Source organism: Myotis brandtii, unplaced genomic scaffold (assembly GCF_000412655.1).
Source record: "Myotis brandtii unplaced genomic scaffold, ASM41265v1 scaffold157, whole genome shotgun sequence".
NCBI classification, from domain to species: domain Eukaryota; kingdom Metazoa; phylum Chordata; class Mammalia; order Chiroptera; family Vespertilionidae; genus Myotis; species Myotis brandtii.
The window spans coordinates 5847090-5862146 of record NW_005355708.1 but is presented as its reverse complement, the minus strand read 5'-3'; the positions used below and the strand labels follow the sequence as shown (position 1 = coordinate 5862146).

The 15057-nt window shown below is 42.7% G+C and overlaps 1 protein-coding gene across 1 annotated transcript in view; it reads left to right on the top strand.

Annotated features, from left to right (window-relative positions):
• Position 1: 1 nt before the first annotated feature.
• SOCS7 (suppressor of cytokine signaling 7) overlaps positions 2–15057 on the top strand; it is a gene marked incomplete at its 5' end in the record, with an annotated part of 20309 nt that continues 5253 nt past the window's right edge. The window contains 6 exons of the mRNA XM_005862000.2: positions 2–27; positions 7508–7572; positions 10153–10257; positions 10710–10811; positions 11661–11791; positions 12520–12688. Of these exons, the coding sequence (XP_005862062.1) occupies positions 2–27; positions 7508–7572; positions 10153–10257; positions 10710–10811; positions 11661–11791; positions 12520–12688 (598 nt within the window). The remainder of the gene's footprint in view (positions 28–7507; positions 7573–10152; positions 10258–10709; positions 10812–11660; positions 11792–12519; positions 12689–15057) is intronic.

The window sequence follows — 15057 nt, the reverse complement described above, 5'->3', positions numbered from 1 at the left end:
TGCCGGCCGGGAGCTGGACGCCGGGAGGTAAGACCCGCTGGGGGCCTGGCCGCCAAACTTGCCTTTTGTGCTTCATTTCCCTTGTATTCTAACGAGATCCTGGCCCTTCTTAGGCCATGGTGTTCGTAAGGAGGCAGAGAATTGGGGCTGAAAGGTGGTGACATGGCTCATTAGGTCGGAGCTAACTATGGGAAACGGCTTTCCCCCTGCGTTCATTCCCCTTGACGTTTCTCACCTGGTTAGCATCCCTCCAGTTCAGAGATGACTTGAAACCATGCCTCCACCCCTAGCCTGGCCCGGCTTTTAAAGTTTTTCCAAGGTAGGTGTCTGTCTACCATGAACTCTCACAAGGCGATGGCTGGAAATGTGTGTCCTTTGGGACAAAAAGTTGGTGTTGCATTGTGACCACCTTGCTTATTCCTCTTTCTGTTCTACCAGCAGCCCACCCCCTCCCTTCACACTCATGCATTACAAATGATGTGATGAGTTGTAGGCCCACACTCAGTTGGGCCTCTCAGCACCAAGGTTTCATGTTTTCCTGGTTGGTTGGTCTCTTATGTACTTGGTATCTCAAGCCTGTGTGCTGACCACTGTCCGTGGGAAGAGAAAATAGCTTTGCTGTCAAGCCCATGTGAGAATTCCAAGTCTGAGTAGTAGAAGCATTGGTGCATGAGTTCCAGGCTAATTGATGAAACTTTCAAACTTAGGCATTGAGGTTTCCCCCCTGCATTTCTGAAGGGTGGACTGCTCTCTGTCATCCAGTATATTGGTTTAGAAAGCTGTCACCTTTTGTGCCAATGAAATGAGACTTCCCTTGTGGTAACTGCCACTGTGGTTTGTGCTGCTGAATGAATTCTTAGAAAGGTTGGAATTGGTTTTGGTGCAGCTCATGTGATGGATTCTTGAGACACACTGGCAGCCACAACCCAAGGCTGAAGAACAGGGACACATAGATTGAGAACTTTGTGCACCAGAATCACGTGGGGAGCTTTGAGAAAAGGAAGATCAGTATGTCTGAGAGCCCAAGAATTTGATATTTAAAAAGCTCCCCAGTTGATCCTGAAGTATGACCTGGACTGGGAACCACTCATCCATGGACTTCTCTTTTCAAGGGAACTTGGGTCCTCCAAAAGGAAAGTGTGGGGTTACTTTGACGTTGCTGCCCTCCCTGAACAGCTGAGCCAGGGGCTTGTTTTGGGTATCAAACCAAACCAAAGTCCCTAAAGAAATCAGTAGGTTGATGCGTGTTACCCCTTCAGGGAGACCTGTTTCTGCATTTGCCTCCAATGAACTCATGCTCAGGTCTTAAAAAGTGTGTGGCTGCTGAAACAGCTCTTTTGTAGTAGTCTCTGCATTTGATGCTCCACTTAACCAGTATAGATGAAATTTTCATCATATGGGGGGAAGGCAGGATTGAAGCTGTGGGCAATGACATAGGACAGATTGCTAATTTTCTTGTGATTTGTCTTGCCTTTGTTCCATATTGACCAGGCCTTGGTCTAAGATTCCAGAGACGCTAGATATGAGGTGTGGCGTGAAATTAGCTGCTCTGTCTAATAGATTAGGAAGAGGAAAAGGCATATAACATTATACGGTTTTTGCCTTTGGAAGCAGAATTTAATGGTCATTGGCTGCTCTGTCACCAAACCTCACACTAAGCACAATACAGATTTCTGCTGCAGAGCAAATTGGGCTGTAGATCTGCAAAGCTTAGTTCAGGGCACTGGAGAATTACATTTTTTGGTCCAAGGGCTTTTTCTGATGAATTGGAGAAGAGCTAGGTATCTGTGTACGAACGTTCGGTTGACTGCTGTTAGGAGGCAGGTTGTTGGACAGAGAATGTGAACACCTAGACTCCATGTAGAACTCCAGCATCAGCTGTGGGATGCTGGCCAGTTTTGCTTTCTTCATGCTTCTCTCTCTTTATTCTTTAGTAACAAGGTCCCTATCCTGACCTTGTAGGAATAGAGTGAAGACAAGAGAAGTGGAGATGGAATATTTTGTGCTTTTGGAGAAGTAATAAAGATTGAACTGGTGATTTTTTTTTTTAATGCTAGATTTGCTTGTTAGCTGTTACACAGCTTACTATGTGCCAGTCTTGCTGGCAGCCTCGCAGCTGTGAGAAACTTGGTAAGTCTGGCCAGGGTAGTTGTGATTTCTATGGATCTGCACCTCCTAAGGAAGGAAGAATGCGTTTGGATATTTAGCTTGTTCTCTTGTTTTGATTGGTAGGACCTGGAAGCTGTGAGAAATCTCAGTCTCTTGCCAGAAGGTATATGCCTTCTGCCTTAATGATGGTTGGAATCTCTATAGTCTTTGCTGTATAATTTGGGGCTTTTACAGTAACCTCTGGACATGATTCTCTTTGCTCTGCTTAATATCTACCTTTCCCACAGTTACCACTAGAAAATACTTCCTACAATCATTTTATAAGGCTAACAGTTTCCATAGTTTAACATTAAGAAACACTTTAGTTCCTTTCTGATGTTTTAGAGTGTGCTAAGTGGACCTGCCTGGTTATTTTGAGTCTTCAATCTAGTATGAGTTAGCTTAGAGAACTCTGAAGTGAAGGATGAAATGGGCCCACCAACTAACCAGGTTTCTGTTGTGGAGACTGGGCTAAGCCTTTAACACATATGTTGAATTTACAGAGCTGGGCTTGATGCCTGAGGGCTTCAGTGTAATATAGAATTGCTATTTCAGGAAAACCAGAGAAGTTCCCTTTTCTGTTTCACATATGTTGAGCTGATTGTCTTCCTTTATATTTGGTGAAAAATGGTATTTGATCTGACTTTTTAAAAAAAATGATCATAATACACACTTGGTTGTAAAGTTTCATTAAGTTTTTTTTTTTTCTGAGTTAATGGCTAAGGCTATTACTATCGATCTTCATAGTTGTGAAGTGGAAAAATGGAGAACAGTTCTGTAGTCGTTTTCTATTTGCTTTCGGGGGGAAGATACAATTCTGGAAAGAGAGGCAGGCTGCCTTGGCATCAGTTTGGGACCCTGCTGCTGTGGACAGAATTGGCAGACATGAGAAATCCTTTTCTCTGTTTCCTTGGGTCTTCAGGTCCAAGGGGGTAGTTTTAAGAAATAGCATGACATAGTGAGAGCAAAATGATTGTATGGTGTGATGAGGAAGTTCTGACTCTACGTTTGCGTTTTTGGCCCATACTCTATTGATCTTTTTAACTATTTTTCACAAAGTGGTTGTGGTTGTGGTTGGCAGCTCTTGTTTAGAACGAGCAGCCTGGCTTCAGAAATCTCTGTCCATTTGAGTCTTGTATCTTTCACTCTTTAATATTTATTTCCCCTGCTAACATCATTCCTAAGGTTTTAGACCTTGCACTATACCTTTTGGCTTTTCCCTGGAAGTTCCCTCCATAGGTTCTTTAGTTGGTTTATGATGGAGTTTTGGATCTGACCTTGCTGCACAGATGTCTGTGTATTGGAACTAAAAATGAACACATGGTTTTTGTGCCTGTAGCACATGAACAGACACTGGCTTATGACGTGTTGAAAATGGCACAGGCTGGCTGACTTGGCACTGTGTGCTTTAGCAGGGGCAGAGGTAACTTGCGGCTGTAAAGCCTGATATTTGGACATTCTTGTTTGGAAGTTACTGTAGAAAAGAACATGTGTAAGTCATAAGGCATCAGTAGAGGAGATTAATGGACAAAGAAGGGAAGGCATTGCTATTTCATTGTTTATATTTTAGGTTTCAAGGAATTTGAAAAGTGGCCAGTGGTTATATCAGTGTGTTGTCGGCCTGTCTAGTCTAATTCTTTTAACTCCTTTTATCCCACAGATCTATTGCCATACAATTAGCAATTTTCAGAGTGGAGAAGGACAGAGGCCTTCTGTCTCTTAGTTACCTGCAGCACAGGCAGTGCTTAGCTGTCACAAAGGACAACTTAGCCTCAAAGAAGACCTTTGCCTAAGGTCTCTTGCCACCCACCTGAGGCATAGCCCACCAAATCCTACCACCCCCCACCCCCAAGTCTTTCTGCTACTAAGATGCACATCGCCCACTAGCAAAGTTAACAATGGCTTAACTTTGCACCCTAATGCTCGTCAAGGTGATCTGGGGAGAAATAAAATAACATGGGAATGGGTTATAGAAAGGTTAGTTAAAAATGTTATCCCTATCATTCATGTTTTAAAAAAAAACAAAAACAGCACATCCAGCTTTTATCATTTTAAATGTTTCATATATGCAAAAGGAGGTGTGTGTGTGCACTATAATAATAAATGCATACCTAGGTACTCATCTTTAAGCTTAGCAGATAGAATGTTATCAGTTACCTTTGAAGACCCCTGTGTGTTGTTTCCTGATTATATCTCCACAGCTACTGTAACCACCGTCCTCAATTTTATGTTAATCATTCCCTTGCTTTGTTTTTTTAATTCTCATCTAGATTGGTCTTTTCATGAGTGACTGCCATTAGAATGCTCCCAGGATCCTTGAGACAGAAACTGCTTTGGATTTTCAGTTAGTGTCTCCCCGAAGAGAGAAAGAAACACTTATTATTAGCCTTTCAGCATCTTAGACCTACCTCTCCAAGCTTCCAGCTCTGAGGCCCCCTTATTTGCCAGGAAAAAAACCCATCCCAGGGCTCTTAAATGACTGTGCCTGGGTTTAGATTCATATGTATTTCTTTTTCCAGATCCTAGAAACTATGATTTCCTTCAAAATGCTGGGGGCGGGGGAGGAGATGAGGTGGAGTGAGAAGGCCTCCGCAAGCTGTGTGCATTTGGGTACTGCCGTTCTTCAGTACTTGGCACTGAAGAGATTCGTCCCCAGCATGGGCAGATGGCAGAGTAATGCAGCTTCCTTTGAAAAGAGGCAAACAGCCAAGTGGCTGAGGTGTGAACCCTTTGAAAGACCAGTGCTTTAGGTTTCTCCTTGCTGAGTTTAATGTTGTACCCATAGTTATCAAATAAAAATCAGTTTGGAAGCTCTTCAGTCTTAAAGTTCATGTCCAGTGGAATTAACTTTCTATTTCAGCCCTCTGGAGTGTTGGAACTAAGCTGCAGACTGTCATGAGCAACTTTTATAAACAGGGACCATGCATCATGCTTGTGTCTTGCATGATGCAGCCATTTCTCCCATGGGTGCCATGGATGGGGCATTTACTAGTATGATGGGCACCATCATTAGACTTCTTGTGTCTCAGCATGGACGGAGGTTGCAGAGGGAGTTCGGGAGCGGAAATCTAGCTTCTGGGCTATTTTTGAGTAAGATCTTTACAGTATGGTTTTGAAATTTTGTTTGAAGTGAGTTCTGAGAATCTCAGATATCTATGCTAAAACATAAATGCATAAAGATCTAAAGTAAAATAATTTTAAATATGATTTTCTTTGCTTCACCTCTCCTCCTGCATCGGTGCAGTTGAAGTTTCATTTAGTCCTTTGGGTGAGAATAATTTTGGAAGGTGAGCCAGCTACAAGGCCCAGAGTCAGGCCCTCAAATCAGTGGTGGGAGGTTTTTGTTTGTTTGTTTTATAATTCTTTATTGTTGAAAGTATTACATATGTCCCCCTTTTTCCCCATTGACCCCCTCTAGCCCATTTCCTCCCCCCGCCCCTCGCCAGACCTTCAGCACCCTGTTGTCAGTGTCCATGGGCCATGCATATATGCATACAAGGTCTTTGGTTGATTACCTCCCACCTACCCATCCTCCCCGCCTTCCCCCTGAGATTCCACACTCTGTTCCATGCTTCCATATGAGTATGAGTGCGATCATGTGATACTTGTCTTTCTCTGACTGACTTATTTCACTTAGCATGATACTCTCCAGGTCCTTCCATGCTGTCTCAAAGGGTAAGATATTCTTTTTTACTGATGCATAGTATTCCATGGTATAAATGTACCACAGCTTTTTTATCCACTCATCTGCTGATGGGCACTTGGGCTTTTTCCAAATATTAGCTATTGTAAATTGTGCTGCTGTAAACATAGGGGTGCATACATTCTTTCTGATTGGTGCTTTGGGTTTCTTAGGATATATTCCTAGAAGTGGGATTGCTAGGTCAAATGGCAGTTCCATATTTAATTTTTTGAGGAAACTCCATACTGTTTTCCATAATGGTCGCACCAGTCTGCGTTCCTACCAGCAGTGGTTTCCTTTTCTCCACATCCTTGCCAGCACTTGTCATTTGTTGATGGTAGCCATTCTGACAGGTGTGAGGTGATACCTCATTGTTGTTTTAATTTGCATCTCTCTGATGATCAGTGATTTTGAACATTTTTTCATATGTCTCTTGGCCACCTGTATGTCCTCTTTGGAGAAGTATCTATTTAGGTCCTTTGCCCATTTTTTTTTGGTCCCCGTTTTTTAATTGCATTGTTTGTCTTCCTTTTGTTAAGTTGTATGAGTTTCTTATATATTTTGGATATTAACCCTTTATCAGATGTATCATTGCCAAATATGTTCTCCCATACAGTGGGCTCAGTGGTGGGAGTTTTTTAAAAGTCTGGTTTATTGAGGTAGGACTTACATACCACCTAAAATTCACCATTTTTATGTGTCCAGTTCTATTAACACTTTAAGCGTCCAGCCTGTTTTGTCTTCTGGACAGAAAGTATAGTGTCAGTCACCGGTGACTGACTGGGCGCTTAACATGTTAATTTTGATAAAAGTATATAGTCATCATGACCTCTGTCACAATCAAGATATAGCATATTTTCATCGCCTCCACAAGTCTTTCCCTAGTGGTCGTCAGTTCAGTCATCCTGAGGTGATTTTTTAAATAATGTGCATTGTTTTATTTATAAAATTTATCTTTATTGTTGAAAGTATTAAACTTAGCACATTTCTAGCCAGAAAGTCTATCCTTTCACAGGAGATCTGGGTTTTTCCAGCTCGCTCCCTGGAGCAGCATCAAGGGGAAACCACAAGGAGAATGTGTGACTGGCAGTTCAGAGAGGAGAAGGGGCCATCTGGTTTGGGTGCCAGGCAGAGCCCCTAACCTAAGGAAGCCCCCCTGTTAGTTGATGGCTTTAACCCATGGCTTGGAGACATTGGTGCATGTTTTTCGTGGTTGAAGATTACATGTGCATCCTGTAGTGCTGGTCTCAAACCCAAACATGTTCTCTGGTTCACCTTGCGACCTGCTGTCCTAGGAGGAGGCCCAGAGGGAAAGCATCTGGTCAGATCAAGAGGCTTTTTCTTGGTTCCCATATGCAAATCAACTGTGTTTCTGACTTCCTCCAGAAATAGACTTGCTAATTACCACTCAAGGTGTTTTACTCTTTCAATGTGCTGGGTGAGGAGAGATCCAAAGGGATTTCTCATGCTTTTGTAGGCTGGTGAATTCTGTAGCCAGATCTATTTAAGGAATTGCCTTAATTATTTTATTCTCCCCCTTTAAATTTTAGGCTTTATTACAAAAGTGTTGCTGATAATGACTGGGTTTGCTTTGTTTTTCAGTGCATATGGGATTGAGTATTGTAGAGATTTAACCACCCCCCAGCCCTTATTCTCTCTGTGCTTTTCACCCCCTAGGAAACCCAGGTTGACAAGAACTCAAAGTGCCTTTTCTCCGGTCTCCTTCAGCCCCCTATTCACAGGTAAGGGTGATCTCTCTCTCTCTCTCTCTTTTTTCCCTTCTGACATCTGAAAGCAGGAGTGTTCTGAGACCTGTCAGGAAACACTTACAGATGCATTGCAGAGGGAGCTTCAGGCCTCTCTGTGGTTATTTTCTTCATTCCCTGCCTGCTGGGTTTGGGGTGGGGCTATTTTTATGGTGTAGAATGTGTTCTTGACTTTGGATGCTTTATAGGTTGAGGAGTGACGGCTTGCTGGTAATTAAGTGACCCTGGCAGTTATGCCGTCCTTAGTTCAGGGTCATCACTTATAAATTAAAAGGAGGAATTACAAATTTATAGGCTCGCAGTGCATGAAGGACTCCTGAGAAATCATACAATTCCTGTCTCTGCTTCCAAGGGAGTTCATGGATTAGCTAATAAACATGACCCATGATTATCTGGTCTATTTTTAAAGACTTTGGGCAAAGGGGATTACGTGAACTCTTGACTTACCCATTTTAGGGGCTAGCAGTTCTTGCAGCTGTTAGAGTTCTTCATTGTGTCTAATTTAAGTCTATCATCTAAGAGCAAGGAACACAGTTGCTAAAGAAGGAAAGCGGTTGAATGTCCTTTGGGCAACTGCCTTTTCTTTAATGGGGAACTTTTTCAGAGGGAGCCCTTTTGTTATGTCAGTCAGATGCGAAGCTCCCGCTTGAATAAGCTGCATAAAAGAAGGTCTTCACATTGCTTCAAGTCTCAGAAACTGGGCACTCATTGATTGTGACTGAGAAGATTTTTTAAAAAATCCCAATTTCAAACTCTTTTGGTTCTGTGTCCCTCAAAAAGATGATGATTAGGGATAGACATTTCCAGAGTTAAGCAGGTTAGTGGGACCCCCACCCCCAGCCCTTACTACATAGATAGCCATGAGCTGTCAGAACAAGTGTGTTGGTACCTGTAATAGGCACAGGTGAAGAAGGAGATCTCTGTTTTTACCTCAAGCCCAGAATTAATCTTTTTACATATATATATATTTATTGATTTCAGAGAGGAAGGGAGAGGTAGATAGAAACATCAGTGATGAGAGAGAATCATTGATCGGTTGCCTCCTGCACGCCCCCTACTAGGGATGGAGCCCGAAACCCAGGCATGTGCCCTTGACCAGAATCGAACCTGGGTCCCTCCAGTCTGCAGACCGACATTCTATCCACTGAACCAAACCGGCTCCGGCCAGTACTAAAGAATCTTATCCTGTAGTAATATATCCTTCTGGTTAATAATTGTTTCCTCTCTAAAGTAAGGAACCCACATTTGAAGTGTTCTTGTTTCACACAGCTTAGCTCTTTTGAATGATGTTTTTATTGAGGGGCTACTCCTACAACCTAGACCTCTCTGACCCTTCAGGAGGCACACTTGTCTGGGTTCATTGCATTGCTCTGGGCATCTAGGCTATTGGTTACTAAGCTCTGTGATGAGTCCAGTATGTAGTACAACTTGCACTGATGACTTTTAGAAGAGCTTTTCTGTTTATCTTAATCTATGTTCAAGAACTTTGTAAAAAAACAAACAAAAAAAACCCCAAAACTGTGTATTAGGTTCTAAAAGCCCTGCTCCTGACCTTTTAGAGACATTGGTCTCTAATAATAATAAAATCTAGCTTAGGGGCTAATTGAGCCTCCTGAATAAGAAAAAGATGTTGGAAATAACACCCTCAAATTAGAGAAATCCTGAGTTCTGACCTATTTTTGGCTGTCATCCTTAGTTAATAAAATACCCTTCATCCTCTGGTGACTCAATGGAGAGAGGGTAGATGGGGCTGGGTGGCGAGGAAGAATGTATATGGCAGAGAACAGAACTATATCACATGCTGGGAAATAAAGAGAAACCACATGTCATCTCCCTAACCTCCCACCCCCAATCAACTTCCTACTGAGAAGCTTCCTCTAAGCTTACCTGACTCTTGGCTGACTGTGGAAGTAGTTAATTATTAGGGTTGTAAATGTACTTTTCAACCTTTGTAGCCTCAGTTACTAAGAACTAATTCATATCTGAAATGGGTTCTCTTATGAATGAATAGTGTGAAAACTCTAGACATGGAAAGCCGTTTAGGAAGAAGTTAGGGCTAACATTGGGACCTGTATTTGCATGCAGTGTACCATGCAGCGCTTACAGTTTTTGGCACTTGCTTTCTATGTTAACTTGGGCTTGTAACAAGCTGCTCACTTTGCTCCCTAAAGCAGAAATTAGTATGCAAGTCTGTAAAAATAAATGGTTTCCATTTGAATAAAGATGGCTTGGTCAAGGTTATATTGTCAGTGGCAGAGTCACAATGAGTTGACTTTCCCACTGTCAAGCCCATGTTTTTATCCATTGAGCCAAACCAGTTAGGGCTGTTTTTATCCTTAAAGAATCCTTGACCATTAAGATGGTAAAGAAATGATAGCATTTAAAATTGACTTCCCAGGTGTTTAGGGGGTGATTCCAGCCCTGGGAGCATTAGATTTTGAGCTTTTTGAGAGCCAGGGACCTCTAACTTCCCTTGCTTGCCCTTTGCTTTCCTTTGCTCTGGCCTCAGCTTTGGGCAAGGTGTTCTGTAACGTGCTTGCTCCATGAATCCCTCAGGTGAAACAGTATCGCTTGTGGATGTGGACATCTCTCAGCGGGGCCTGGCCTCTCCACACCCTCCAACTCCCCCTCCTCCTCCGAGAAGAAGCCTCAGCCTCCTAGGTATAGTCTCCTCCAGTCTCTACCTTCTTGCTCTAGTGGGAGGGGGAGCTCTCGGACCTGTTTTTATTTGCCAGGAGCCCTACAAGCTCCTGGGTTTCTAATGATGAACCAATTATGTCCTATCCCTTTCTCAGCACCCCTATCATCTCCCTAAGTGGTTGAATGAGTGTCTTACCTGCATGCTATTACAGCATTTATTATCCATGTGTTGATTAGATCTGCATTTATCTTGCCCTGAATCTACACCTAGTGGGCTGCTTTAAGAATATCCATACTTTCCTGCAGAGGAAACCAGATTAAGATGATTGTTGCCCTCTGTACAAAAGACGGGGTGAAGGTCAGGCCATCTTGCCCCAGAGGGCAGCCTGATGATCCTTCTCCGTCTCCTCTGCTTCGCCTTGCTCAGTCTCTGCTCATATTTCTGAACCTTTTGCTTTTGTTCTCTCTTCTAGATGATATCAGTGGGACGCTGCCTACATCTGTCCTTGTGGCTCCGATGGGGTCTTCCCTGCAGTCTTTCCCCCTACCTCCGCCTCCTCCACCCCATGCCCCAGGTTAGCTTAGTTTAGAGACGAGACTTCAAGAGTTGGGAGTACAAATGATAAACTTTTTGAAGGATGGGAGAAATCTATTTATGGAAATAACAGAACTTATGAGAAAGCTTATAGAACTCCTTAGAAATGAGGCCAAGAACTGATTTTTCTAACCTGTTTTATTTATGGAGTTGAATTCGATTTTTGTTAGAGATAAAAGACAATTGAATTTTTTTCGTCTTTTTGCTACTGAGACTTTTTTTTTAATCCTTGAGTAGACATCACTGAGGAAACTAATTTCAGGAGAGTGAGGAGGTTTAATATATTGCTGGTTTTCAAAGTTCTGTGGTTTTTCTAAGCTTTTAGTACTGACTGCAGCCTTGTAAATATGTAGCAAGCATTTAGTAGCCCATACCTGCTTTGCCAGTCTCCAGTACCCAAGGAATAAAATGAATGAAATTGGCATTTTTTTCTACTTGCCTGGCAAAATCGTTACACTTCCTGGGCAAGTAAGCGAGTCACTATTTCCAAGGCTGCTTTACCGGCACTTCACCTCGAGGTGGGAGAAGTTGGAATCACTCTAGGCTGGTGAAGGCCCTGAAGTAGTCACCTTAGTCAGGTTAGTGAGCAGCTCCCCACCCGCTTCCTGGGGTTCAGTGCCCTCACCCATCCTTCACAGCTTACACAAGCCCACACAGCTTTTTGTTCCAGCCCATCAGCTCTTTCCCACTGCTTTGGCTTTCACCCTTTCCAGCTTAGCTTCTAATGCCTTGCCCCTCTTCAGTTAGCATCTCTGTTTTGGGAGGAGGGTGTACTAGTGGTTGGGAGCATTGAGGGTAAGCGAGTGACCACCACTCTCTCACCTTACAGATGCATTTCCGCGGATTGCTCCTATCCGAGCAGCTGAATCCCTGCACAGCCAGCCCCCCCAACACCTCCAGTGTCCCCTCTACCGGCCCGACTCGAGCAGCTTTGCAGCCAGCCTTCGAGAGTTGGAGAAGGTAGGTGGCACTTGAGCACTGGAGGCTTGCCTCCTCTCCTACTCCCTAGTTCTATACCTGGCTCCCTTTGTATTATTTTTACAGGGAGAGTAATTTCCTTGTCTCTATATTTATAGTGACAAAGCAAGATACTACTGTTATCAATTCTATAAAATATATTGTAAAATTGAAACTTGGGGGTAGTGGTGGAATTGAATGTGATAAGGAAAGGCGTGGAGAAATGTTTACATAGTCTAAACCAGCCGTGGGCAAACTACGGCCCGCGGGCCGGATCCGGCCCATTTGAAATGAATAAAACTAAAAAAAAAAAAAAGACCGTACCCTTTTATGTAATGATGTTTACTCTGAATTTATATTAGTTCACACAAACACTCCATCCATGCTTTTGTTCCGGCCCTCCGGTCCAGTTTAAGAACCCATTGTGGCCCTCGAGTCAAAAAGTTTGCCCACCCCTGGTCTAAACTGATTGTGGCAGATTAACTGACTCGGGTCCCCCTTCTCTTCTTTGAAGGGCCTTGGTAATGGAATTGTAGAATGTTCCTTCTGCTACTTTGGAGGGTTAAATGTATATGGAGCCTGGTGTGTATTGCTAGTGGTTGAGATACTCCTACAGCTCTTCCCTACTGAAATGTTTTGGAAATGGGGTTCTCCTATGGTGAGATAGATTGTGCTGAACACTTTGACATTTCTCTGTTGTTAACCACTTGACTGCTTTTTATCTTTGCTAGTGTGGTTGGTATTGGGGACCAATGAATTGGGAAGATGCAGAGATGAAGCTGAAAGGGAAACCAGATGGTTCTTTCCTGGTACGAGACAGCTCTGATCCTCGTTATATCCTGAGCCTCAGTTTTCGGTCACAGGGTATCACCCACCACACTAGAATGGAGCACTACAGAGGTAAGAGCGGCTAGTGTTGGAGGGAAACCTTTCTCTGCCTTTGCTATTTGACTTTTCCATAGGAAGCATTCATAGAAATGGAGAAAGAATCTCATAGAGTCAATTGAATGCTGATATGGGCACTGGTCTCAGTCACTAGAAGAAAAGTTGGCAGGGGTAGGGATGAGAGTAAGGGTTCCATTTAAAAGTATTCTCAGCATCTTGTTTCCTAAAATAGGAGGGCCTAAACAAGACTATATATATATAAGCTGAGGTGGGGAGGCTTTGGATCGTGGGCGAGGGCAGGACAATCAGTTGAGAAACTCAAATATATATATACTTTATTGATTTTTTACAGAGAGGAAGGGAGAGGGATAGAGAGTTAGAAACATCAGTGAGAGAGAAACATCAATCAGTTGCCTCCTGCACACCCCCTACTGGTGATGTGCCCGCAACCAAGGTACATGCCCTTGACTGGTGCCTGGGACCTTTCAGTCCGCAGGCCACTGCTCTATCCCCTGAGCCAAACCGGTTAGGGCTAAACAAGACTATTGAAGAACAGAACAAAGCCAGTAAAACTCTCTTGGTAGGAAAAAGAAATAACCTAGACAAATTCTCCCAAACTTTGTTCATAATTAAACTTAACATTAGAGATGCTTTCTATTAAATCATATGGGCAGAGAGGAGAATTTAGTGTTGATACTGGACTGTTCTGTTCTGAATTTCTTTGCCGGATAGTCACATCAGCTCTTATGCCAGTCAGCATGGTGATGAAAATTCTCTTGGTCAACTTTGTAGTCTCTTAGGAAATAGTCATCAGAACTCCAAGAGTTTGTGAAATCAACGTGCTTTATAGACTGTCTACCTGCTTCCCAGGTGGTACCCCTTTCTGTGTGGTCATGTTGTGCTTAATGTTGCCGTCATGTCTAGAAGATGACTAGTTCAACACCACTGTCTGGATTAACTTTGCAGCAGGGCACTCTGTACTTAACTTGGGCCAGAAACTTGTGACAGTCATTGGTGGTAGGACTGGATAATATATCATTTGTTGAAATATCTGCATATGTTATAAATTTTAAAAGTATAGAGAACTTTGGGGAGTTTTAGGGACTCCCATCTCTCACACTCTTCCCATGTGTGACCCCCTTAAATGAGCTGTATTAGACATCCATCTCAAACGAGTTTCTTTCATGCTCTTCTGAGGCACCACCATGTCTTTCCTGCCCTCAGCCATGTTCTGCTGGATTTATTTGGTTTGCTTCTCTTGTGAGGCAGGAAGTAGCTGTTTAGGTCAGTATGGTTTCCTCTGCCTCTACCTTTGTCTTAGAGATGCATGAAGAGAAAGGAACCTCAGTCCAAAGACCTGAGCATTCATTAGTTAGATCACTGTGGGATAGACTGCTGCCTATTTTCCTACTGTTCCTAAAAGCAAAAATCAGACAAACAAATGCAAAACAAAGCATTTCAGAGTGAAGTATTTTTATAAACCTATTTTAAAATAAATGACTGGGCCATGGGAATAAATGTTTGACCTCTAGGTTCCTGATAGGTGAGATGCCAGGAATGAGAGAGCTCTTTCAAATGGTTCTCCAGTTACTTTTTATTGAAAGGGACTTTTCTTTCTTGAATAAATGGAATTTTTAATAGAAGCCTTGTGGGCCTTTTAGTTGCCAGTTTGCAATAGAGCATTTGTCTTCGTCTTTTTAAGTGATACTGTAAGAGTAGCTAGAGAGACTCAGATCTGCAGTTTTCTTGAGTGATTTAGTATCCCCTTTGTGGGTGATTCTTTTGGATTTAGAGCTTTAGTTTTTTGTGTTTTGTTTTGTTTGAAGTCCTGGAAATTCAGATTCCCTTTTACCTTTGGGATCTTGAAGTTTGGGGTGGGATCTTTGTAACATGTTGGGGCATAGAATTTTAGAAGTTAAAGGAAAGACTTAGAATTTGATTTTTTTGTGCCAACACATACATGAATGGGTAATACTCACAAAACCTCTCTTCTTTTCTTTCTTCAACTGTCCCATGAATGCTTGAAAACTTGGATCTTTTTGAGGGGAATGTCATTTAAACTCGCTTTTGCTATGGCAGTCTTTTTCCCTCCCAATTATAGTTGAATTCAATATTAGTTTCAGGTATACAGCATAGTGACTGCACATTTATATAACTTACAAAATGATCCCCCTGGTAAGTTTAGTACCTACCTGACACCATACATAGTCTTACCATAGACTATGTACATATCTACACTAATAAAAGAGAAACATGGTAATTGGCGTACGACCGCTACCCTTCCCATTGGCTAATCAGGGAGATATGCAAATTAACTAACAGCCAAGATGGCGGCCGGCAGCCAGGCAGCTTGAAACTAACATGAGGCTTGCTTCCTTCAGTGA